The following is a 27,512-nucleotide window of genomic DNA, read 5'->3' as shown; positions in this document are numbered from 1 at the left end:
CATCCCTAGTTGCCCTTGAGAAGGTGGTGGTGAGCTGCCTTCTTGAGCCATTACAGTCCATGTGGTGTAGGTACACCCACAGTGCTGTTAAGAAAGGAGTTCCAGGATTTTGACCAAGTGGCAATGAAGGAACGTTGAGTTCCATGTCAGTATGGTGAGTGGCTTGGAGGGGAACTTGCAGGCTGTGGTGTTCTCATTGCTTCTTCTGCCCTTGTCCTTCTTAGGTGGTAGAGGTCAGGGGTTTGGAAGGTGCTGTTGAAGGAGAATTGGTGAGTCGCCGTAGTGCTTCTTGGAGATGGTACACACTGCTGCCAAAGTGCATCGATGGTGGAGGGAGTGAAGGTTTAAGCTGGTGGATGTGGTACCAGTCAAGTGGGCTGCTTTGCCCTGGATGATGTCAAGCTGCTTTAGTGTGGTTGGAGCTGCACTCATCTAAGGAAGTGGAGAGTATTGCATCACACTCCTGACTTGTGCCTTGTAGATGATGTGAATAGCTTTAGGGAGTCAGGAGTTGAGTCACCCATTACCTGGGAGTGGGGACAGCCGGATCTGTGAGGGACACCTCTACTCGGGCAGCAGATAAATAGAGGGCGAGGCTCAGGGCCTTCACTCACCGCCTGGGAGTGGGGACAGTCGGATCTGTGAGGGACACCTCACCCTGGCAGCAGATAAATAGAGGGCGAGGCTCAGGGCCTTCACTCACTGCCTGGGAGTGGGGACAGCCGGATCTGTGAGGGACACCTCTACTCGGGCAGCAAGCTGAGTTTGAAAAACAAATCCAGGAATGACACCACAGGAAAGCTGTAAGTTCATTGGTTGGTGAGAAGCTGCTGTTAAGGAGTGTGTTTAAATAGCTTAAAACTAGAAAAATGTATCATTTATTAGGTGCTTGGATTTCAGTAAGGAACACTAGCAATAGGGGACTAAAGTTAAATCACGTCAAAGTGAAATAAAGTAATAAAGTAAACCAAAGTAAGATAAAGTTGGCATAAGTGTAGTAAAGTTTAGTTACTAGTAATTTATTCTGCTCATTCTACTTACTTTAAGCGTAATAAATAGTTTTTAGAGTTACAGGATGGCAGGTCAGCTCAGCCAAGTGGAGTGTACATCCTGCGGTACGTGTCAAGTTGTGGATGCACCATGTATCCCTGACAAACACATCTGTAGGAAGTGTCACAGCTGCACAAGCCTGAGTTCTGGGTTTCACGACTTGAGTGGAGGATGCAGTCACTGTTGTGCATCAACAAGACAGAGGACTACGTGGATAGCATGTTTGGGGAGGTGCTCACACCGCAGGTCAGAAGTGTGCAGCTAGAAAGGGCATGTGTGACCTCCAGGCAATCTAGGAGAACCTCCCAGGCAGGTAGTTCAGGAGTCCCCTGAGTCTATTCTGCTTGCTAATCGGTTTTCCATTCTGGATGCTGGCAAGGCTGATGGTTCCTCAGGGGAGTGCAGCCAGAGCCAAGCCTCTGGCACCACGAGCGGCTCAGCTCTACAGGGCAGGAGGAAGAGGAAAGGAAGGACAATAGTGATGGAATCAGACAGGCCTTTCTGCGGCAGTAAATTTGACCCCAGGATGATTTGTTGCCTCCCTGTTGCCAGGGTCAAGGATGTTACAGATCGGCTGCAGGACATCCTCCGGGGGGGAGAGGGATCAGAAAGAAGTCTTTTGCTTCTGTGTTCATTATAGAGGATACAAAAAACATTCCAGTAATAGCTGCAAATCAGGAGGCGAATGGGAGAAAGGAACTTGGCGAAACTGAAATCACTCGGGAAACAGTACTGAGCAAATTGATGCAGCTGCAGGTTGGCAAGTCTCCAGGTCCCACTGGACTTCACCCTACAGTCTTAAAAGTGGAGGCTAATGAGGTAGTTGATACGTTGGTGTTAATTTTCCAAAATCCGTTAGATTCTGGAAAGGTTCCATCAGATTGGAAAGTAGCAAATATAACCCTCCCTATTCAAGAAGTGAAGGAGGCAGAAGACAGGTAAATAGAGGCCAGTTAGCTTGATGTCTGTTGTGGGGAAGCTATTTGAATCGATCATTAAGAGGGTTATAGCTGGGCACTTAGAAGAGCTCGAGGCAATAGGGAAGAGTCAGCATGGTTTTATGAAAGGAAAATCACGTTTAACCAATTTATTGGAGTTTTTTGAAGGAGTAACATGTGCAGTGGATAAAGGAGAGCCTGTAGATATACTGTACTTGGATTTCCAGAAGGCATTTGATAAGGTGCCACATCAAAGATTATTATAGAAAATAAAAACTCATGGTGTAGGGGGTAACATATTAGCCTGGATACAAGATTGGCTGGCTGGCAGAAAGCAGAGAATATGCATAAATGGGTCTTTTTCTGGTTGGCAGGATGTGATGAGTGGAGTCCCACAGGGGGTCTGTACTGGGGCCTCAACTTAAGATTTGCATCAATGACTTAGATGAGGGGAGTGAAGACATGGTAGCTAAATTTGCAGCTGACACAAAGATAGGTAGGAAAGTATGTTGTGAAGAGGACATGAGGTTGCAGGTGGATATAGATAGGTTGAGTGAGTGGGCAAAGATCTGGCAAATGGAGTTTAATGTGGGAAAATGTGAAGTTGTTCACTTTGGCAGAAAGAACACCAAAGCAGAAAGCAAATGGAGAAAGGCTGCATAATTCTGAGGTGCAGAGGGATCCAGGTGTTCTAGTATATGAGTCACAAAAAGTTAGCATGCAGATACAGCAAGCAATAAGAACGCTAATGGAGACCTATCCTTTATTACGAGAGGGACTGAACATACAAGTAAGGATGTTATGCTTCAGTTATACAGGGCATTGGTGAGACCACATCTTGAATACTGTGTGCAGTTTTGGTCGTCTTATATAAGGAAGAATCTAAATGCATTGGAGGTAGTTCAAAGGAGGTTTACTAGATTAATACCTGTAATGAGTGGGTTGTCTTATGAGGAAAGGTTGGACAGACTGGGCTTGTTTCCACTGGAGTTTAGAAGAGTGAGGGGTGATTTGATTGAAGTATACAAGACCCTGAACGACCTTGACAAGGTGAAGGTTGAAAGGATGTTTCATCTTGTTGGTAAGACCAGAAATAGGGGGCACTGTTTTAAAATTAGGGGTCGCCCTTTTAGGACAGTGATATCTTCTATGACAGCCAGATCTGTTAAAGACACTTTAAATTCTTTCCTCCTGTCTTTAATCCTTCTTTTGACGCCAGCTTCCAGTATCTGGACTATTTCGTAATCCGGAAACCTTTGAGTCCTCTATTCTTAGTGTTGCGGAATGTCTCATTTGTTCCGTGCAGGCTTAAGGAAATTACCACTTTCTCAGGAATTTTCCCAGGTCAGCAGATATCTGATCCGACAGGGTCTCCTTCTCTGAAAATAGAACTCCAGTTAGAATCAGTTCTTGTCTATATGAAACACCTTAGCATACTTCAATAATTTAAATGCCAGTACTGACTCAGGAATTCCCAAGTTGAATTTCATTAATCTTTTATGCAATCTATTGAAGTCCATGATATATTCTCCCATGGAATGAGCATCTGTTTTCCAAAATCTGTCAAATTCTGGGCCAGGCCTCTTAGGCACTTAATGGACTATCTTTCTCGTAGATTATATCCAAGAACTCTAATAGGTCTCAACCTATGCTTCTAATGGACATACATCTCACAAAGTACTTCTGATTTTACTACTTGCAGGAAATGAAAACCCCCAAGGCCATACCTTGTTTTCTGTTTGAGACAGGTGTAACCCGTGTCTGCATATCTTGTTTCATTCTTCTACTGATCGTATGGTGCAGGCTTATAGAATATCAGAAGGTAATCATATCCTGACAATTCACAGTGGCTTTCCTCCATTTCCCATGATGGCTGCTAGGATTTTATTCTACTTACTGAGAATTTTTCTTAGCTTCCAACCTTTACCTGTAGGCAACTATTCTCTGCTACCATTTTCTATTCCAGAAAGCCAGGTGGTGAAGGATAGAACTGGAACCAATATTTACACCCTTTATGAACTTTGATTTACAGGGTTACACATTGCAAACATGCAGATTCTAACCAAGCTACCACAGATTCAGTCTGTTCCTGTTTATAAGAGAATAAGTGAATCCCCGGTTAATGCCTACCACCTACAAACATCCAAACACAATTGATATGCAATTAACACTGTCTTCAGCCACCCCATTTAAATCAATTTCTGATAACCTTAGTTTCAATTGAAAAAAATAAAATCCCAATTGAAGACCTCTAATTTTGTTCTTCCCACAAGTAGAAACATTGTCTCTCTGCATCTACTCTGTCAAAAGCTTTCATAATTTGAAAGACCTTTACTATGTCACCCTTCAACCTTCTCCTATCAAGAGAAAACAGAACCAGCCTGTTCACCTGATGTGATAGTGATCCTGTAACCTCCTAATTTCTGATATCATCCTTGTACGTCAGTTTGGCACCCTCTCGAGCACCTCCATGTCCTTTAAATAATATGGCGGCCATAACTGTACAGAATACTCCAAAACTAGCAAAAGGTTCAATGCAAGTTTGTCATAACTTCTCTACTTTTCAATTCTGTTCCTCCAGAAATAAACCTAGTTCTTGGTTTTCTTTTTTATGGCCTTATTAACGTGTGTCACTACTTTTAGAGATTTGTCTATTTGTACTCCCAGATCCCCCTTTGCTCCTCTGCCCATTGAGATTCTTATTTTCCATTAATATGTCCTACCTTTTTAAAAATCAAATTGTAATACCTCACACTTACTGTGCTGAAGTTCATTTGCCAATTATATGCCCATTCTGCAAGTTTAATGTATTCATTTCTGTAAGCAAATGCAGCAACCAGTGTCCCAGGAACAGCAATGGGATAAATCAACAGATAATCTGCTTATTGAGGTATGAATTGAACACAGCATTGAGAGAAATCCCCTGGCCTTTAAAGAATGTTAAGGGATGTTTCACATCCACTTGAGCTGGCATGTGTCTTGTCCAAAACTCGGCATTTCTGAAAATCCATCAATATTGTACTAACTTGAGTTATCAATATATAATATCTTGTTTACTAATAATATTTTAAATGTGAACGTGTATTTTCAAAATTCTCTTTGACATTGGATCACTTCTGCAGCCAAACTGAGTTTTGATTTTAAAGTCCATGTGTGCATATCAGCCTTGTGTTACGTATACTTACTCCATACCGCCAGGCAATATTTTGTCACGTAAATAAATTTGTTTTAGAAAATCTCCACTTTTGCTTATCGGAAACCTATAATAATATAGGTTAGACTTATGAATGTGAAAATTAGTTTTAATTTAGATGTACTGTACATGAATGTTGATAACTTTGTTAGTCATATATAAAGTATGTTTGTTCAGAATATTTAACAAATGGATAAAATGTGGATAGGAGCCATCTAAATTGCCTTAATGGCATCATTCATTTACAGATATGTATAGGGTGGGTACGAATCTGATTTTACTTCCATAAATGCAAGTCTGTCTGTCTTCTCCAAAAAGATTCTAATTATAGAAAGAGATCACTTCACTGGTTTTAATTTGAAGTTCAGTACTTAAGTAATGTTTATTCGTTGTCAGTCAGGAAATAAATCTTGATAGAATCAAAATAGAATTTTTATCACTTTCTCTTTTCCAGCCATCCATTCCAGGGGCAGTACAATGTATCGGATGTCAAGCTAAGATTGTCGCAGTGAGTACTGTGAAAGTTTGGAATACTAACTCTGTGTCACTTATCTTCAAACATATGAATTTGGTTAGAACTTCAAGAAAAAACTTTTCTTTTGTCTGTTACCAGTTCTGAAGAAAGGAAATGCTTCCTCATTTATTCACAAACCTCCATAAAATAGTAGGGTATCATTCAAGATAAAAGCAAAAAACTGCGGATGCTGGAAATCCAAAACAAAAATAAAAATAAAAATACCTGGAAAAACTCCGCAGGTCTGGCAGCATCTGCGGAGAGGAACACAGTTAACGTTTCGAGCCCGTATGATAGAAGAGAGGTGAAATATAAGCTCGTTTGGTTGAGGGGGTGGGGGGGGGGGGCGGCGGGGGCTGCGGAGACAAGTAGAGCTGGATAGAGGGCCAGTGATAGGTGGAGATAGCCAAAAGATGTCATAGACAAAAGGACAAAGAGGTGTTGATGGTGGTGATATTATCTAAGAAATGTGCTAATAGGTGACATTAAGGGTAGAAAGCAGGAGAAGCAAGGTACAGATAGCCCTAGTGGAGGTGGGGTGGGGGGAAGGGATCGAAATAGGCTAAAAAGTAGAGATAAAACAATGGATGGAAATACATTTAAAAATACTGGAAATAGGTGGGAAAAGAAAAATCTATATAAATTATTGGAAAAAAGGGGGATCGGAAAGGGGGTGGGGATGGAGGAGAGAGTTCATGATCTAAAGTTGTTGAACTCAATATTCAGTCCGGAAGGCTGTAAAGTTCCTAGTCGGAAGATGAGGTGCTGTTCCTCCAGTTTGCGTTGAGCTTCACTGGAACAATGCAGCAAGCCAAGGACAGACATGTGGACATGAGAGCAGGGTGGAGTGTTGAAATGACAAGCGACGGGGAAGTCTGGGTCATGCTTGCAGACAGACCGACTGAACCTTTCACCAGTGCAGAAGGCTTAAACTACAAATGCCATCTCACAGCACTATCCGAAGCAAAGCATGGATCTTGTATACATACCTGGGTAACATTTATTCCTCAACAAACATTGCATAAAATATTGTCAGTTATCTTATTATTTTTCATCGGGCCTTACTTTACACAAAGCAGTGGTTGTGTTTCCTCTATCCTGCGATAGTGACTGCACTCCAAAATTACTTAATTGGTCATGAAATTCTTTGAGATGTCCCAAAATTGTAGCAGCCCCAACATGAATGCAAATTTGTTCTTCCAGTGTTTTCTTCCCTATAATCAGCAGATACTTGCATACAGTAAAAGTTCAATCATTTCATTCAGATATATAACACTTGGTCCTACCCCAACACTAATGGAATGTAAAGGTCTGAAAACTATGAATGGACGAGGCTGAAGAAATATCTACATATCAATGTTGTTATAAGACTCACAAGATCCGTTTAGAAGGAAATTCTGCTGGCAAGTCTCCTTGACTTATTGGGTGTTAAAAAAGAACTTAATCTTGGAATCTCCTATCGTGGTTTATCTGGGCTACAATATCTAATAGGTGTAATTAGACAAATATACCAAGATATTTCAGAAACGCCTCAGGAAGAAAAATAGGCTGTGAACCAAAGAAAAAGATAGAGGGATGACCAACAGCTTTCTAAAAGGGTGAATTTTAAGGAATGTTTTAAAGGAGAAGAAAAAGAGAGGGCTGGAGAGTCAGAGGGGAGGAAATGATTAAGTATGGGGCCTAGGTGGCTGAAGACACATATGGACAGGTAAAGATCCTCCGTGCCACTCTTTCCTACTCAATTGTGATACCTTGTGCCAAACCTTCTGGTCTCCAGTTTGTCAGAGGCTAGACGTATAACTGAGATGCAAAGTCAGGGCCATGTGGGAATTCCAATGTGTGGACCTACATGGGAATTGCCTGGGAAACTTCAACTTCCAATCGGCAATTCCCCTGTTCCCTGGGACACTTCATGAAAGAGTCAGAGACTTGGGAGAGATCCGATGTACTTTTTGGATAGTTACCCAGAAGCGTTAAACAGATTAATCCCTTGTCTAATTCTTGGATAATTCCAAAAATGACCCCCAGTTGGCTCACACTGACCCCACCTGATCCCCCCCCCCTTCCACCCCCAACTATCCCCCAACCATCTCAACTAGTCCCCCACTTCCCTGACTACCGCTGCAGACCACCCTGACTACTCCCCCAACCTCCTGACTACCCTCCCCACTAATTCCCCCAACATGTCGAATGCCCCAACTAGCCCCACAACTACCTTTCCCAACCCCCCAACCACATCTTCCGACCCCCTGACCACCCCTGCCGATTATCCCCGGCCACCCGAGTACCGTCCCGACCTGACTACCCAACAAACCCACCTCACCCTCCTTGCCTACTTACCCATTCACTCATCTACCCATCTCATCCGCCTACATCCTACCCACCCCGCCACTAATGTTCACTCACTAGCATTCAGACTGGACATTTAAACTTACTATAGGATAGCTAGTGCCGTAAAAAGGGGGGCGTGTCTTGCCTTCCTTCAGCTCTACTACAGTCTGATTGAGATCTCTGATGGAGGTCTCCGAGTGACCCTCCACTCCCCATTTCTGGGATAGCCAGGTTCATAAGACCTCAGTACAAATGCAGAGCAGCATAGGGTTGAGCAAATTTCTGAACACGACAGTAATCTGATGGTGATTTCCACTCTTCGGAAGATCTGGGCCTTTGTGTATCACAATATATACACACTCTGCCCTGCCCAAAACCATGTGATCATCTGGAAGAAGCAGACAAAGATTAAAAAAAACTCAGCCGGGGAATTGCTCACAAGTGGCCTGAAATGGTGAGTTTGGGGGACAGGTTTAATACTGGTGGAGGTTACAGGGTTAAGGAGGGTAGGACATAAGTCATTCATAGTTTGAGGGTTTGGGAGCCAATGTAGATCATTGAGCTTGGCGGTGAAGGGTGGCTCTTGGTGGGTGATAGATTTGGGCAGCAGAGCTTTAAAGGGCTGTATGTCTATGGAGGGTAGAGGATGGGAAGCCAGCTGAGAATATTCAAATAGTTAAATTTGGAAGTGATAGATGGTTTCAGAAGTAGATGAATTGAGACAGGGACAGATATGAACAATGTTATGGAAGTGGAAGTAGCAGGTCTTTGTGATGAAGTGGATATGGGATTAAGAGCTGACTCAATGTTGAACAGGCCACCATGGCTGCATACAGCTTGGTTCAGACTGAGACCATGGCAAGAGAGGGAGCTAATATAGTCAATAGCTAGGATATGGAATTTATGGAAGTGAACCCAAGATTATAGCATCAATCTTCCCAATGTTTAGCTGGAGAAAATTACAATTCGACCAAGATGTTGCACTGTTACAGCCAGGAGGCACTGAAGGGATTTTTTAGAACTAGTTGAGGTAGATTGGGTATATAAGTCATATATGTGGAAGCTGACTCCCTATTCACAGATGCTGTTGCCAGTGGGCAGCATGTAGTTGAAGAGGAAGAACAACCCATATCTGGATCCTTGGGGGCTACTTAGTTGACCTTGCAAGGGTAGGTAAGAGTGGAACCAAGCAAAGGTAGGTTCACTAAACAGGACAAAGGAGAGATGTGTTTAAAAGGAGAACAAAAAGAGGGATTGTAAAATATCATTTGTTACTTTGGTTAGGACTATTTTGGAATGTGGAGGGGCAGAGACTAGATTGGTTTGATTCAGATGGCTTTTTGGATGATATGGGCGGAAGTCTGAGAAGTGACACTAATTTAGGAATTTTGTGAACATTCAAACATACAAGTTTGGAGCAGAGTTGGACTTTCAGCCCCACTAGCCTGCTTTGCCCTTTGATAAGATCATGGCTAATCTGATTATGGCCTGTATTTTCCTGTCTATCCTCTATACCTTGTGACTCCCTTGTCAGTCAAGAATCTAAGTCAGCATTAAAAATATTCAATGACCTTGCCTCCCCCACTGCTTTCTTGGGAAGAGAATTCCATAATATACCAACCCTCAGAGAAAAAAAATTCCCCTCATCTTTGTCTTGAATGGGAGACCCCTTATTTTTAAACAGTGCCCCCTCCTCGAAAACTAGTCTATCCCATAAGGAGAAATATCCTTTTGTTCGAATCATATCTCTCAAGACTGAAGTTTTCTTTTAAAAATGGAAGGATTTGGCATGATCTAGACATTTGGATGTTAACCTAGGAGTTTTTTTTTTAAAAGATGGTCATAAGTTCACCTGGGAACTGTCAGCAGGCAAGCTTCTTCCAAGAAATCACCTGTGGTACTTGAGAAGGAGTTGTGTGTTTGTGTTTGAGAAACTGCTTTTTTGAATGTAGTATTGTGGAGAACAAGCTGAGAAAGGAAAGCTCCCTCTCTCTTCCTTGCCTAAAATTGTGTGGCTACCAACCTGTAGCCAGAGAGCCCTCATCTGAGTGTAACCAGTCTGCAATTGGACCTGAAAAGCTGAACCAGTTGGTGGGAACTTTCAGGCATTCACTGGGACCAGGGCCTGTCTGCACACGAGAGAACTCCAGGTTGATAACACTTCATCCTTTATTTTATAATGCCCACCCTCCAAAGCTCATCTCTGCAGAGAAACTCTATCTGTTTGTCCTTTGTGTTTCTGTGTGTGTGCTGGGAAGAGATAGATAGCTGTACTTCCTGATTACAATTGTGTGTTAACCAGCAATTTGTTAAAAGAAGCTTGGTGTTAAAATAAATTAATTATTGAGTTTTTGAAAGAAGCCTGGTGAGAGTATCTTTTCCTCTGGGTATGAGAGGTATAGGTACACAATTGGCCAATCGGTTAGAAAATTAAACTTTTAAATTAATGGTACAGCCTGCAAAGTATTGGGGCTTAATAATTCACGGACTTCTCCCATCCTGATCATAATGCTTCCAACATCCACCTTGTCAAGTCCCCTCAGGATCTTTTATGTTTCAATAAGATCATCTCTCATTCTTCTAAACTCCAGTGGATACAGGGTCAATCTGGCCAATCTTTTGCATAAGTTAATCTCTTCATCCCAAGCATCAGCCAAGTGAACCTTCTCTACACTGCTTCTAATGCAATTATATCCTTTCTTAAATAAGGAAACCAAAGTTGTACACAGTACTCTAGCTGTAGTCTCACCAACACCCTATACAACTGTAGCATAACTTCCCCACTTTTATATTCCATTCCCCTCACAATAAATGACAACATTCCATTTGCCTTCCTTTGGTACCTGCATCAGGACACCCAGATCCCTCTGTGCCACAGAGAACTGTAATCTCTCTCCGTTTAAATAATACTCTGCTTTTCTATTCTTCTTGCCACAGTGGACAAGTTCATATTTTCCCACATTACACTGTCTACCAAATTTTCACCCACTCACTTATCCTATCTATATCCCTTTGCAGATTCCTTATGTCTTCTTCGCAACTTACTGTTCTACCTATCTTTGCATCAGCAAACTTAGCAACTATACATTTAGCCCTTCATCCAAGTCATTGATACGGATTGTAAATAGGTGAGGCCCCAGCACTGACCCCTGTGGCACTGGTTACATTTTGCCAACCCGGAAATGATCCATTTTTTGCTATTCTCTGCTTCCTGTTGGCTAACCAATCCTCTATCCACCCTAATATGTTACCCCCTACACCATGAGCTCTTATTTTGTATAGTAAAATTTGATATGGCACTTTATCAAATGCCTTCTTGGAATCGAAGCACACCACATCTACAGGTTCCTTTTAGCCATGTTGCACATTGCTTCCTTGAACTCCAACAAATTAGTCAAACACTGTTTCCCTTTCACAAAAGCATGTTGACTCTTCATAATTGCATAAAGGTTTTCTAAATGTTCTGCTATGACCACCTTAATAATAAATTCTGGCATTTTCCCTAACTGGCTTGTTGTTTCCTGAGAGAGATAAGTTTGGGATACAGGTGGCAGTTTGCAATGACATGGGTTCAAGGTGTGTTTATATGAGGTGATGATGGCAGTAGCAGAATAATGAGAGCCATTCATAATGTCAGTTAGTTTAGGGAAAAAAAAGTGGGAATTTAAGAGGTGAATCTTGTTTACAGGTGAGCTCAGAGACAGCGCAGGAAGAGATACGAGAAACCAGGGAGTGATGAGTTCAGGGCCAGGGTAAGGGTTATCTAGTCTTTTTTTTTTGATTCATTCATGTGGTGTGGACATCGCTGGCTCCGCCAGCATTTATTGTCCATCCCTAGTTCAGAGAGCATTTAAGCGTCAACCACATTGCTGTGAGTTTGAAGTCACATGTAGGCCAGACCAGGTAAGGACAGCAGATTTCCTTCCTTTAAAGGGCATTAGTGAATCAAGAGTTTTTACAATGACCAACAATGGTTTCGTGGTCATCATTAGACTCTTAATTCTAGATTTTTATTGAATTCAAATTTTACCATCTGCTGTAGTGGGATTCACACCCAGGTCCCCAGAGGATTACCCTGGGTCTCTGGTATATTAGACCAGTGATAATACCACTATGCCACCACCTCCCATTGTTTTTAGTGACATCTTGCTATGTACAATATGATGATAGTGTTTGCATAAATATCTTACAGCAGTTGATAATTCACTGTATGTGCATGTCTCCAGTTGGGCTGTTGAGTGCCTGTATTATGATGTAGATGACATTATGATTCAGACAGGCTGAATAGACCTGTTGGTCATTTTCTGTCTGATATTCTCATATATTGCATGCGCTTTAGATTTTTGACATGCATGATAATGTGTTGAATAAATGCAAGTTCTTATTTTTCACGAGCATCATTTAGGATCCCTTTCATGGTTAAACTTAAAAGCACCAAGTTAACCCTTAAAGCTCCAGCCAACTTCGTTGTTTAGCTAACAGTATGGATCCTTATCAGCAGAGCTAATGTGTAATTTTTGATTTATTTTCCCCTTCCTTACAAAACTACAGTTTTGGAAATTTCATGTAGTATTTATAATCTGTATTGAAGAGGACAGATTATGGTCATGTATTACATTATAACCACATGATTGAATAATGTCAAAACAGTAATTTTAACCGATTTTCTTCAAGCCACCAATTGTCCTACAGTGCCATCTCGGCAATCATCAAAACTGTTTCCTTGCAAAACTGGACAGAATCATGAAATATGACTCCTAATGATTTTGTTTCAGAAGATCAAGATTTAGAATCAGTTTGGGTGGAGATAAATAACCAAAGGAAATAAATCACCAATGGGAGTGGTTTATTGGCCCCCTGACAATAGCTACTCTGTCGGACACACTATAAATCAAGAAATAATGGGGGTTTGTGAGAAAAGTACTGCAACAATCATGGGAGATTTTAATCTTCAGAAAGACTGGATGAATCAATTGGCAAAAGTAATCTGGACTGTGAATGTATAGGTTGTATTCAGGGCAGTTTCTCAGAACAATATGTTCTGGAACCAAACAGGGAACAGGCCATTTTAGACTTGACAATATGTAATGAGATAGAATTAATTAATTACCTCATAATAAAGGATCCTGTAAGTAAGAGTGATCATAACATGGTAGAATTTGACTTTCAGTCTGAGGGTTAGAAATTTGGGTCTGAAACTAGTATCTTAAATTTAAATAAAAACAATTACAAGGGTGTATGAAGACAGAGTTGGTTAAAGTGAAATGGGAAAATAGGTTAAAAGGTAAAATGGCAGAGAAGCAATGGCAGATATATAAGGAGATAGTTCATAACTCTCAGCAACTTATATTCTCTTGAGAAAGAAGACGCTACGTGAAGGATGCACCATCCATGGCTAACTAAGGAAATTAAAGATGTCATTAAGTTGAAAGGAAAGATACACAATGCTGCAAAGCTTAGTGTAGCCCAGAATACTGGGAACATTTTAGAAACCATCAAAGGATGACTAAAAATATAATAGAGGGAAAAATTGGAGTATGAGAGAAAACTAGCAAGAAATATAAAAACAAATACTGAAAGCTTGTACAAGTATAAAAAGAGAGTAGCTAAATTAAACATTGATCCCTTAGAAGGTGAGACTGGGGAATTAATAACGGGAGACAAGGAAATGGCAGAGGCTTTGAACAAGTATTTTCTATCTGCATTCACAGTAGAAGACACAGAAAGCATCCCAAAAATAGTAGAAAACCAAGAAGCAAAAGGAAGGGGGGAAACTTAAAATAATCATGGTCACTAGAGAAAAAGTGCTAATAAACCTAATGGGACTAAAGGCTGACTAGTGCTCTGGACTGGATGGCCTGCATTCTATGGTCTTGAAGGAAGTGGCTGCAAGGACAGTGGATGCATTGGTTGTAATCTTCCAAAATTCCCTAGATTCTGGAAGGATCCCAGTGGATTGGAAGACTGCAAATGTAACACCAATATTTAAGAAAGGAGGGAGACAGAAACTAAGAAACTATAGGCCAGTTGTCATTTGGAAAATACTAGAATCCATCATTAAGGAGATAATAACAGGACATTTAGAAAATCATAATACAATCTGAGTCAACCTGGTTTTGTGAAAGAGAAATTTTTTGACAAATTTATTGGAGTTCTTTGCGGTTGTAGCAAACAGGGTGGATAAAGGCGAACCAGTTGATGCTGTAATGGAATCCATGGTTGCCAAACCTGTGTTTTTTTAAGACAGCCCCTTCATGAGAAGGAAAACCAAAAAAGGAAACTGGCTTTCCCAGTTCCTAGGGAAACCAAAACTTCTGGGCAGACTGAAACTTACTGAGTCTATGTAAGGGGAAGCAGAGACATCCAAGCACAGTAGTTGAAGTTGATTTGTCCCGTGGTACAGTACAGGCAAGCTGAAGAGGACAGAGTCTAGATTCAGAAGCTGTGCATTAGTAAATACATCGTTGCTGCAGCTGTTTCTGTTACTTGAAGATAACATTGGTGGATCTATGCTATCCAGACCAAGTTGAGGAGGTTCTGCATATGTGTGCCATTTTTGGTGAAGACCTTGCCTTTGGAACTCAGGTTGGTTATGTGCTACTATCAGCTAAGGACTAAACTACCCCCTCGCAGGAGAGGAGTTGAAATTCTTTGTAGGGAATGCAAAGTTTTGAAGGACTTTGTGACTGAGTTTGTCGGCCTGTATGCTGACTAGACTGCTGAGCCAGTTCATAAGATCTGTCTTAGTTGTACTTGCCATTTAACATGTATTTTATGCTTTATAATGGACTGCAATTTGCTTGTTGATTCATATGTAGCTAACTTTGACTTTGGCTTTATAGTATAGGTGATTAACTAAAATAGTATTTAGTGTTTGCTTTGTTTGACTCTTGTATCACAAGAAGTCTTTTTTCAAACCATGGAATCTAATTCTTTCTTTTTGAAAGTAGCTATTTTTTTAATCTCTTTTTCTAAACAAAAAGGGCAGAATCATCTCATCCCACTCTAAGTTCCGTGGTAGGACCAGAAAGTGGGAGTGACTCCTGCAGCGGAATGGGTTGGGGTGTTACAAGCAATCATGCGTTTCCCACCTCATTATTTATGCACATGCGCGGTTAGCGTCAAGTCTCGGGGCAGGTAGGAAGTTGGCTGCCCCATCATCAAATCCAGGTGCCATATTTAAAAGGCATCCAGACAGGCCTTCATTAATGCCATCAAGACCCTGGGAGAAGGACGACCAGCAAGCTCTGGCTCCCAGTTTCAGCAATGCCTCCCTGGAGCATCTCCTCAAGGCAGAGCAGGAAAGGCGGAATGTCCTCTTATCTAGGGATAACCGCAGGAGGTCCACCCAACTGACCATGCCGAGCTGGGAGGCGGTTGCCAGGGTCATCAGCACCGGTGGGGTCCAGAGGAGTAACGCCTGCAGTGCAGGAAACGGATTAACGATCTCATCAGCACTGTTAGGGGAAGTGAACCTTCTACTTTCCCAACTCGCATCACCGCTCACTTTGTGTTTCTGTCATAGGACCTGAGTGTCACAGGCAAGGCCAGCATTTCTGTTGCCTATCCCTAAATGCCCTCGAGAAGGTGGTGGGCTGCTACCTTATTGAACTGCTGCAGTCCATGTGTTAGCAAGGCAACTGCAAGATTTTTAACCCAGCCACAATGAAGGCGCAGCCATGGGGTGGAGTACAGGACAAACATGCAGGTGGTAGTGTTTCCATGAGTCTGCTGACCTTGTCCTTCTAGCTGGTAGAGCTCGCAGGTTTGGAGGCTGCTGAAGTGTATCTTGTACATGGTACACACTTTTGCCGCTGCACGTCGGCAGTGGAGGGAGTAAATGTTGAGGGTGACGGATGGTCTGTCAATCAAATGGGCTGCTTTGTCCTGGATGGTGTCCAGCTTCCTGAGTGCTGTTGGAGCTGCATTCATCCAGGCAAGTGGAGATTATTCCAACACACCCTTCACTTGTGCCGTGCACATGGTCAAGTTTTGGGGAATAACAACGCCAGTTATTAGCCACAGACTAGCATCCTGTGACCTGCCCTTTCATCATATGTGCTCACAATCCATTTATATGTCCTTATGCAAGAGAAGGCAACCCACAACAGGGGAGAGAGAGAGAGAAGACATGAGGGAGGTTGCCTGAGCTCATGCCCCTCACTCCATTCAATTCGAGCAGCAGGCCACGAGCTGGTCAGTGGGGATTGTAACCATGCATGTGCCAGTGGCGAGGTTGGCCTCCCCCAAACATCTAGTGAGGAAGGATGCATAATTCTGAGAACTCGGATAATCAAGGTGATTGCTGAGTGCAAAGTTTGAGCCAGCCTAGGCAGTCACTCATTCTCTCTTCTGTCCATTCTGTGGGCTAGCAGGAGAAGGGGAAGGTCCATGAGGTCACAGATGCATCTTCTCCATGGCACACAACGTCATGCACTTCACCTGGGTCCAAGACAGCCAGGATACAAGGGCATTGGATTCACCCTGATCTCAGGATTCCCACAGCTGCAGGGTGTGAATGACTGCGCTCGTGTGGCACTCAGGTCTCCATCGCTACACTCGGTGCACTTCATCAACCACAAGGGCTTCCACTCGCTGAATGTGCAGCTGGTGTGTGACCACCAGAAACACATCCTGCAGGTAAGCACACAGTTTCCAGGGAGTGTGCACAACGCCTACATCCTGAGTCACTCACAGATCCCTGCAGTCTTCCAGGGTCCACAGAGGCTGCAGGGTTGGCTCCTTGGGGACAAGGGCTACCCGCAGAGGCCGTGGCTGATGACACCCATGCAGCGACCTCAAACTGCAGCAGAGCAACGCTATAATGAGGCTCATGCAGCAGCTCACAACTTGATGGAGCAGACTATCGGGATGAAGATGTGATTCAGGTGCCTGGACCGGTCTGGTGGAGTCCTGTAATACAGTCTGCAGAGGGTGTCACGCATCATCATCATCTACTGCACCATTTACAACCTGGCGCTGCAACGGGGTGAGGAACTGGCTGAGGAGGAGCTGCACATCTCCTCTGATGAGGAGGACGCGGATGAGGGTGAGGGAATCCTCGGTGGTGACGATGATGGGGATGAGGCTCTCGCACTGGCTGGACGAGGCAGGTGCACTCAGGAGGCCCTCATAGCTGCCAGATTTGTGGAGGATGATGATGACATGCAGTGAGGTGTCCCCATTGATCCTCATGTCACAGTTGTGAACGTTTGACTCCAGTCTGGCTTATCTCAGCACCAATATCCTCAGTGAGAAAGCTCCTGTCATGGAGATGCAGTGGAGACCCTAAAAGTCACTCGATCGCAGGAGGATGATGACAACATGTAGTGAGGACACTCCATAGATCTTCACACAGCCTCTGAGAATGTCTGACTCTTGTCTGGCTGAGGGCTTGCGCTTTGTGATCAGGACCATCACAGAGACACGGCCATGAAACTTTAGACACATATGATGCTGTGTCTGCCTTCAACACCTCAGCCCTTCAGGAGCTGATGCATCACTGGTCTCAGATGCTGGTGTGATGGGGGCCAGCCCCACCTTAAAGGTGCTGAGAGCACACACAGAGTATGAGGGAACTCTGTGGTGCCTGCCCACTACATTCTGGCAGCAATGGCCGGCACTGCCTGGCTGACTCTGAGAGTGGAAGGGGTGGCTGGAGTGAGATCAAGCTGCCCAGCGTCCCTCTCATGTACACACCGTTGGAGGCCAACTAACACATCAGTGATGGATTTAAGCCCGTGCAGGAGTGGTGACCTGGACCAAGGTCTCCATGGCGGCCACCATTCTGCTAGTGTTGAATTTGGTGTGTTGCAATGCCAGCGCTATCATCTCAGCTTGAAGACGGAGGGACTCCTCCATTGTGCCTTGAGTGCAGCAGAATCCCTTCCTGTTGTTCCCTAACTTGCCTTTGCAGCTCCAGCAACTGTGACATGACCGAGTCCAGAATTCGTCACCTGACTCGGACTCAGCAACATTCTGGCCTCCAGGAGTCCTCTGAATACCGGGACCTGGGAAGTCCCTGCCTCCACCTACTGTGGATCAGAAAGTGTGATGTGCTGACCAGATTGTGATCCTGAGGCTATTCTAAAGCTAGTTCCCAGTGAAGTGTGTGGCTCTGTGCTGGTGGAGGGTGTGGGTGAGCGCTGTGACAGGACTTTAGGGAGGGTGCCTTCAGGTTCCTCTTCAGAGGTTTCTTCGGAGTTTGCTTGGAGGCCCCGGGTCATGGAGTCTTTTAGCTGTTTGGCCGAAGTGCCTACGAAAACAAAGGGAGATAATTAATGCACGGCAGTGGCCTGTGAAACAGGACACATCACTTATGGACATTGCACTACTGGATCTTCACTTGGTAAAGCAGCACCGACTTCACCGTCTGCACAGGATCAGTCCTGGTCGTCGCCGGCCAGCTGGATGGCTCTGTTTTTGAATTCTGTCAGAACTTTGATTTCCGGCATCCCTCCACCTGTCTGCGACCTTTCCCTCCTGTTGTGAACCAGTTTATCCTGAATGGATAGAGATGGGGAGAGTGTATCAGGATGTCTGCTGGGCCAGATGATAAGTATACCTGGCCTGTGTGGGTGGTGAGTGGTCCCATAGATGGGATGAGGACAATGAGGGTGAGTGTGAGAGAGTGAATGGTGATGTCCCTTGCACTGGCAGTGAGTGCGGGCCCTGTGGATGGGTGATGGGTTTGTGAGTGTGTGAGTTGGGAGTGATGAAAAGAGTGACTTACCCTGGGGAAACGGAGGAGATCATTCATCCTTTTGTGGCACTGGGTGGCTGTCCTCCTCTGCAGGGCGTTGGCACTGACCACCACTGCCACCGCCTCCCAAGCCGGGCTGGTGACATTGTTACCCATCCTGCGGCTAGAGTGGGGATAGAGCAAATCCTGTTGGGTCTCCACAGCATCCAGCAGTCACTCGAGGGACCCATTGTTGAAGCGGGGGTGGGGGGGGCTGCAGTCTTTCTGACTTTGCTGGCCATGTCTCCTGGGCAGCAGTGGTGAGCTGGTGGCGATGAGCACTTTGCTGGTGGTTGCCTATTTAAGATGGCAGCCAGCATGATGCAACAACAGGATGATGGTGAGCGGGAGAATGAGAGCCCGCTCGCCATGGAAACAGCGTGTTTCCTGGGAATGCATAAATAATGAGGTGGGCTTGGGAAGATACGGTGTTAAAACCTGCCATTTTCGTCGGTGGGTAAACTCCATTTCAGCCGCCCGCTACCGCACTTAGCTCAATTCTGGGAAAATTCTGCCCAAAGACTCTTCCTTCATGAGGCAGTATATGTGTCTAAACAGGACACCACTTGTCACATGTCTGCGGCTAATAGTCATCACCTGAGCAATTTAAACAAAATATATTGGGCTGCGTTAATAAATACTGTTTCATTTTTTTTAAATGTTGATGCATATTTAATAATCAGGATTCCAAGCTATCCAGGTTTGAAGTAGATGGGGTGCAAAGAGGAGACTGCAAAGACCAGCTGTTAGGCGACCACTTATCCTGCTTCAAGGATTTATTTTCAGTTTTAAAAAATCCACTCCCCCACCCAACCCCACTCCCTGCCACCCTTTTTGAATCTCCACTAGTCTTAACTATTCCCACACGCTCCTGGTTTGTTTCCCCACATTGTACCCTTGTTATGATGTGGCTGGTGATATGTGCCAGCCAGGCTGACTAAATCCACAAGGGAAACTTGGCCATGCTGTCACAACGGTTTTGCAATTTTTATTTACTACAAGAAGATTTGTGCACTGAATTCAGACGTAGTGAGTCCGCTAACAATTTTAGTGATTTTAAAAATTTAATTAAAACATTTATTAACAGAAGAAAATAATACAACACAGACATAAGATTACAGTTACTTAATACTATAACAAATCTCAAAATTAACCTGACTCCCAAATATACACCCCCTTTAAGGCAACAGTCCAAAATAAATTTGAATAAGCAGACATGCATGTTATCCTCAGCATCCACTCGACAGTTGAATTCCAAAGACTTTTAACACAGCTTTAGTTGCTGGATACAGCAGACTTCTGCAAAAGTGGCTAAAGGCTGTTCCCCAAACTGCCTTACATGGTGTACCTTTCAAGATGTTAAATAGCCACACCTCACATAACCTTCCATCCTTCTTTATATATGTTTATCTCTCTTTAACGTGTAAAATCCCACTATTCTACATGTCTTCGGAAATTTACTTTCCCTATAATATAAACATCTTTCACGTTGCCAATATGGTTAGTACCTTTGGGAAAAATAAACATACTGCTTGGTTTTGCTTATCTTGTTAGTTGAAAAAATCCTACCATCCCTTTGAAAATCAAACAACCCCTTCACTTACCTAAAAACGCAAATTTCACTCACACCTTCTCTGTGGAACCATCATCTGAGTTTATCCATCTTAATTTCAAAAGTCTGCTTTACACCTAACCCTTTTGATAATTTCAATCCTGCAGCATATCTGACTCTAATTCAATTAAATCACCACACAGACAACCAAAAATAAGGTTAATACACAAATATAACACAAAAAATAACAATAACATTGAGAAATATTATAGTTACTTGTCAACCCTCCATAAACTTGAGGTCTTCCAAAATTCTGATGCCCATATCCTAACTTGCACCAAGTCCTGTAGCCTATCACTCCTATGCTCGCTGACCTAAATTGGCTGCTGGTCAAAAATAATTTTGATTTTAAAATTCTCATCCTTGTTTCAAAATCTTTCATTGGTCATCCCTTTGTAATCTCCTCCAACCCCACAACCCTACATGATATCTGTCTCTTCTAATTCTGGCCACTAGTGTATTCCTGATTTCAATCGCTCCACTGTTGGTGGCTACACCTTTAACTGTCTAGGCACCAAGCTCTGGAATTCCCTCCATAGATTTCTCTGCCTTTCTATCTCTGTCTCTTCCTGAGACTCTCCATAAAACTCTCTTTCATCAAATTTTGATAACCTGACCTAATATCTCCTTATGTGGCTCAGAATCATACTTTGTTTTAATATGTTCCTGTGAAGTACCTTTGAACACTTTGTTATGGTAAAGATGCAATATAAATATAGAATTTATATTCTTGTTTTTTAATGGTTTCCTTAATTCACAAACCAGCCAAAAGGTCCATAAGGGACTTAAAACACAGTTTAAATTTTATACTTTTTGTTAAGCCCTTGCTTTGATTTTGCGGCTAGAAATCTGCTGAATGGGGAATCCTTGGATTAAACTTCGATGTCATCATATTGAAGTACTTATGCTGCCTCTCCATATATTTTCTTGAATTGATTGCATATTATGCTTTCAAGTTGACCTTTCCAGTCAAGTGCTTTGTATCTGATTGTCACCATCACTAAATTTATAAAATTAGTATTGACCATATTATTGGACCAAATTTAACTCACCCTAGAATGAACATTCTTGACATAGTTGGTTGATTTGCCAGTCTTATTGTGAACAGAACATGATATTTTCCTCATTCACTCAACCTGCAGACAAATATGTAAGTTTGATTTGTCTCATTAAGGGACAGCCTCTTAAAAACTCCAGTGACAATTGCTGTTATTATAACTGATGAGTTTCCTCATTTGTGCATTTAAACTGTTTGGATGTTACTAATCTGTTGGCAGTGGTCTTGATTGTTTTTTAAGGAAATGTTTTTCCTTTTTCATGCACCACAAATCCCAGTAATTTTTTAATAAATTAAAGAAATCCAGTTTAAAAAAAAAAATAAAATTCAGCTCTATGAGGAAGAGCAACAATGAGTATGAGTGAAAATTAGCAAAGAAAAAGGATAATATTTTCTATTGCGAAATGGGAGCAAGCTAATTGTGAAGAGAGAGGAAAAACAGAAATACTTTATAGTCAGGGTACCATTTAGGCACTTTATTATAAAAAGGATGTAAAAAGTATTTATTTTTGCATTTGTTCTTGGGATGTGGGTTATGATGGTAATGCCACGTTTATTACCTAATCTTCATTGCCCTATAGAGAAATTACAATGTAGATTCACGAGATTATTGCCAGGACTGAGCATTTACAGATATGAAGAGAGATTTCAGGATTCTTTCTTTAACTAGAGCTCAAGGTTAGGTGTGACCTGACAGAACCCTTCAAAATGATGAAGCATTATAATGAGAGAACCTTGATAGCTTGTTTCCAGTGACACAGTAATGAAAGGACCACAAATTTAAAACGGTGACAAAAATTAAGTGGATTTCAAAAATACAGTCAGTTTGAACAAGTTGGTTAAAATGTGGAATTCCCTGATGAGGAAACCCCAGATGTTTGCCAAATGAGAAAATTAGATTGCTTTTTGAGAGAGAGGAATAATGGCCCAAATTTTGAGGTTGTATGAGAGCGAAACTGTCAGCATTTGCTATCATTACCATGTGAAATTGACAGCAACTTCTGGCATTCATCCATGTGCAGTTAAACATGGAAATCCCAGTAGTTGCTGTCAGTGATTCCCTGTTCCTCCATGGGGTGCACTGTGCTATGCAAATGGCAATCTTTGGAAGTTGACGAACTGATGTGTACTTCCTTTTTTACATTGTAATATCACTGTCACAGAGGTGTGATTGGGTTTTTAAAGGTGTAGTCATAACTCATGCTGAACAACCTCTCCGGCCCTGGAAAAGTAATTTGATGTTTGTGTAATGTCAGTTTTCTTATTATAATAGTTCCATAGCTTTGTAATTCATTTGTTAAAGTTTGATATATCAGCTTCTAGTCTGTATGTCCAAATCCTTATTTTGACCTCTGCAAAATTTATAAAATATGAAGAAGGATCATTGCATTTTACTAACTGGTTTGCTGTCTGAGAGAATTATTCAGTGTGCTTGGCTGCTTAACCTGTTTGATGGAGATCCCTTGGAAACATTCACATTAACATTGGGAAAGGGAAAATTTCTGCCACAGCAATCTTTGTGGGCAGAGGTGAGCGCTGCAGCTTTGCCACTGACTGCAAAATCCGGGTCAATAAGTGTTGGGAAGCAGGAAAGTGGGATTAAGTTCAGTGGTTTGTGGAGAAAAATACCACCATGGACTAGGTGCATTAAGTCTCTGCTCTAAAATTCTGATATGTTGAAAAATTTGGGGATATCTCAGTTTTAAGTCATCAATGACCTTGTCCTCAGCAGTAGTTCAGGGTATGATTGAATTTTTTTATTTCATTCATTTATGGGATGTGGGCTTCACTGTCTGGGCCAGCATTTATTGCCCATCCCTAATTGCCATTGAGGAGGTGGTGGTGAGCTGCCTTCTTGAACCGCTGCAGTCCATATGGGGTAGGTACACCCACAGTGCTGTTAGGGAGGGAGTTCCAGGATTTTGACCCAGCGACCGTGAAGGAACGGTGATATATTTCCAACTCAGGATGGTGAGTGACTTGGAGGGGAACGTCCAGGTGGTGGTGTTCCCATCTGTCTGCTTCCCTTGTCCTTCTAGATAGTAGTGGTTATGGATTTGGAAGGTGCTGTCTAAGGAGCCTTGGTGAATTCCTGCAGTGCATCCTATAGATGGTACACACTGCTGCTACTGTGCATCAATGGTGGAGGGAATATTTGTGGATGGGGTACCAGTCAAGTGGCTTACTTTGTCCTGGATGATGTTATGATCCCAACTGATATTACTACTGGACAAGCTAGATCCTAGGGTGGAATCTGGCTTGATAGACCCTAACTTTTATTTTTTTTTGTTTAGGAAAATGGAGGGTGGCTACTGAACAGAGTCACAGGAGTTAGCTGATGAACTTCTAACAAAAGAATACAACATTTTTTAAACAAGAAAAGATAAACTATATTACAATACTCCATCACCTACAGCTATACCTTTTATTTATTTATTTATATATATATATATATATATATATATATATATATATATATATATATATATATAAAAAAGGATAACACAAGTTACAAGAGCTATCTTATGCTCTGATGTTCACAGTAAGTACACAGTCCTTATAAACCAATAGGTGACCTACAGTCAGGCACACCACACTCTAAAAATAAGTGACAAATGCCACCCCAAACGGATGCTATAAATCTCTCATCAACTCGCCCCAGATGCTTGTCACACCATAAGCCAACTGCTCTCACTGAACTCCACCTTCCACGCGAGGGTTTCCACTCTCAAATAACTCATTTTGGAATCTTCTCCCAAATGACGCTTTCTCTTTGCCTTACACAAGGGTCCACCTCCAGCGTTTCAAACTCTCCTTCCGATGTTCCTCTCCCCTGGATCACCACATGCCTCCAAGCTTCCTTCCACACACACTCTCACCGACTCAGCCATGTCAACAGAATATCACTGTTTCACATGTCTGTAGTAAGGAGTCGCTAACTTTTGGCTGTCTCCTCGAATCTTTTGTCTTCCCGCAAGCCTATTTTGCTTTACTTTTGTGTCTCTCTTTAACCTTGGAGCCTTTCTCTGCTCCTCACTCTTAACTTAATTTAACGTGACCTTTTCCAGATCCCTGTTCTTTTCCTTTGACTAGAAGGTCTTCTTGGGACCCCTCCTTTCTGTCCCACTCCTTGGCTTTGTGACCTTTCGTTTCTTTAGGGAAATCTGCTCTCTGCAGTTCCCTCTTCTGTGCCCTGCTTCTCCTGGCTCCTGGTTTCAAATCAACTAAAAAAAAACTGCTGTCCTGTTTTTCCCTGTGTATGTGGGCCCCATGTTGCTAGGCAACAGCCCAGTTTTTCTACTTTAAGAGCCATCAAACCTCATTAGGATGAAGATGTACAAATAAACCCACTGGTGTGCAAGCAACTTTTAAAATGAAAGTACACCTCGATTTCCCCCCTTTCTTAACATATTGACACAAACAAAAGTTAAACTTAAAGCTAAAACTTATTCTTAACACCCACAAATACAAATATAACTTACTTAACCTATCTCTTGTTCCTAAGGATGGTATCAAGCTTCTTGAGTGTTGTTGCACGCAGGCAAGCGGAGAGTATTCCATCACACTTCTGAATTGTGCCTTGTAGATGGTGCACATTATTTGGGGAGTCAGGAGGTGAGTTACTTGCCACAGAATTCCAAGTTTCTGACCTGCTCTCGTGGCCACAGTATTTATATGGCTGGTCCAGTTCAGTTTCTGGTCAATTATAACAACCAGGTTGTTGACAGTGGGGGATTCAGTGATGATTGTAATGCCATTGGATTTCAAGGGGCGTTGGTTAGATTTTGTCTTGTTGGAAATGATCGTTGCCTGGCACTTGTGTGGCAAGAATATTATTTACCATTTGTCAGCCCAGGACTGGGTATTGTCCAGGTCTTGCTGTATTTGGACATGCTTCAGTATCTGAGGAGTCGCAAATGATACTGAACATTGTGTAATCATCAGCGAACATCCCAACTTCTGACCTTATGACGGAAGGAAGGTCAATGATGAAGCAGCTGAAGATGGTTGGGCCAAGGATACTACTCTGAGGAACTCCTGCAGTGATGTCCTGGTGCTGAGATGATTGACGTCCAACAACCACAACTATTTTCCATTGTGCTAGGTATGACTCCAACCAGTGGAATGTGCAGCTCCCCACAATTCCCATTGACTCCAGTTTTGCTCGGGCTCCTTGATGCCACACTCGGTCAAATGTTGCCTTGATGTCAAGGGCAGTCACTCTCACCTCTGGAGTTCAGCTCTTTTGTCCATGTTTGAACCAAAACTGTAGTGAGGTCAAGAGGTGAGTGGCCCTGGCAGAACTCAAACTGAGCATCAGTGAGCAAGTTATTGCTAAGCAAGTGCTGCTTGATAGCACTGTTGATGTTCCCTTCCATTACTTTACTGATGACCTAGAGTAGACTGGGCGATAATTGGCCGGGTTGGATTTGTCCTACTTTTTGTGTACAGGACATACCTGGGCAATTTTCTACATTGTCAGTAGATGCCACTGTTGTAGCTGTATGGAACAGCTTGGCTAGGGGTGCAGCAAGTTCTGGAGCATAAGTCTTCAGTATTATTGCCAGAGTTTTGTCAGGGCCCATAACCTTTGCAGTATCCAGTGCCTTCAGTCATCTCTTGATGTCTTGCAGGGTGAATCGAATTGACTGAAGGCTGGCATCTGTGATGCTGGAGGAGGCCAGGATGGATCATACGAGCAAGGAGCAGGAGCAGGACTAGGCTATTCAGCCCCTCGAGCCTGTTCCACCATTTAATAAGATCATTGCTAATCTGATAGTAACCTGAAATCTGCATCCCACCTACTGCCAATAATCCTGTCACTCCCTTGCTTACCAAGAATATATCTACCTCTGATTTAAAAAATATTCAAAGACTCTGCTTCACAACCTTTTCAGGGAGATAGTTCCAAAGACTGATGACCCTTTAAATTTCCTCATCTCTGTCTTAAATGGGCGGCCCCTTATTTTTAAACAGTGACGCCTACTTCTAGATTCTCCCACAAGAGGAAACATCCTCTCCACATTTCACCCTGTCAAGACCCCTCAGGATCTTATATGTTTCAATCAAGTCACCTCTTACTCTTCTAAACTCCAGTGGATCCAAGCCCAGTCCCCAACGTTTCCTCATAGGAGAACCCACCCATTCCAGGTATTAGTCTGGTAAACCTTCTCTGAACTACTTCCAATGCATTTACATCCTTCCTTAAATAAGGTGCCCAACACTGTACACAGTACTCCAGATGTGGTCTCACTAGTGCCCTCTACAACTGAAGCATAACTTCACTACTTTTGTTTTCAGTTCCCCTCACAGTAAATGATAACATTTTATTAGCTTTCCTAATTACTTGCTGTACTTGCATTCTAGCCTTTTGTGATTCATGCACTAGGACACCTAGATCCCTCTGCACCTCAGAGCTCTGCAATTTTTCACCATTTAGATAATATGCTTCTCTGTTATTCTTCCTGTCAAAATGGATAATTTCACATTTTCCCACATTAAACTCTATCTGCCAGATCTTTGCCCTCTCACTTAACCTGTCTATATCTGTTTGTAGCCTCCTTATGTCCTCTTTACAATTTAAGTTCCTACCTATTGTTGTGTCATCAGCAAATTTGGCAACCATCCCTTCAATCCCTTTATCCAAGTCATTTATATAAATTGTAAACAGTTGAGGTCCCAGCCACTGATCCCTGTAGCACACCACTCGTTCCAGCTTGCCAACCTGAACAAGACCCATTTATGCCTACTCTCTGCTTCCTGTTAACCAACCAATCTTCTATCCATGCCACTCGTTACCCCCTGTACCATGAGCTTTTATTTTTCGCAATAACCTTTGAAGTGGCACTTTATTCACAGCACATGTTACTTCCTCAAAGAACTCCAATAAGTTGGTTAAACACAATTTCCCTTTCACAAAACCATGTTGACTCTGCCCAACGCTGTTTGGCCCCATGCCATGTGGGGAAAATCCAACCCGAAGAATCAGAATTACCGATATGTGACTGCATCCCTTTAAATATAGCCTTTTATAGTGCCCTGCTATAACTCCTTTAATAATAGCTTCTAACGTTTT

At 42.7% G+C, this 27,512-nt stretch overlaps 1 protein-coding gene across 1 annotated transcript in view; it reads left to right on the top strand.

Moving 5' to 3' along the window:
* avl9 (AVL9 homolog (S. cerevisiase)) overlaps positions 1–27,512 on the top strand; it is a 156,376-nt gene that overhangs the window by 111,914 nt on the left and 16,950 nt on the right. The window contains exon 14 of the mRNA XM_041189388.1: positions 5,636–5,689. Coding sequence (XP_041045322.1) covers positions 5,636–5,689 — 54 coding nt within the window. The remainder of the gene's footprint in view (positions 1–5,635; positions 5,690–27,512) is intronic.

This window comes from Carcharodon carcharias, chromosome 6 (assembly GCF_017639515.1).
Source record: "Carcharodon carcharias isolate sCarCar2 chromosome 6, sCarCar2.pri, whole genome shotgun sequence".
NCBI lineage: Eukaryota > Metazoa > Chordata > Chondrichthyes > Lamniformes > Lamnidae > Carcharodon > Carcharodon carcharias.
This window is presented reverse-complemented; position numbering and strand designations above follow the sequence as displayed.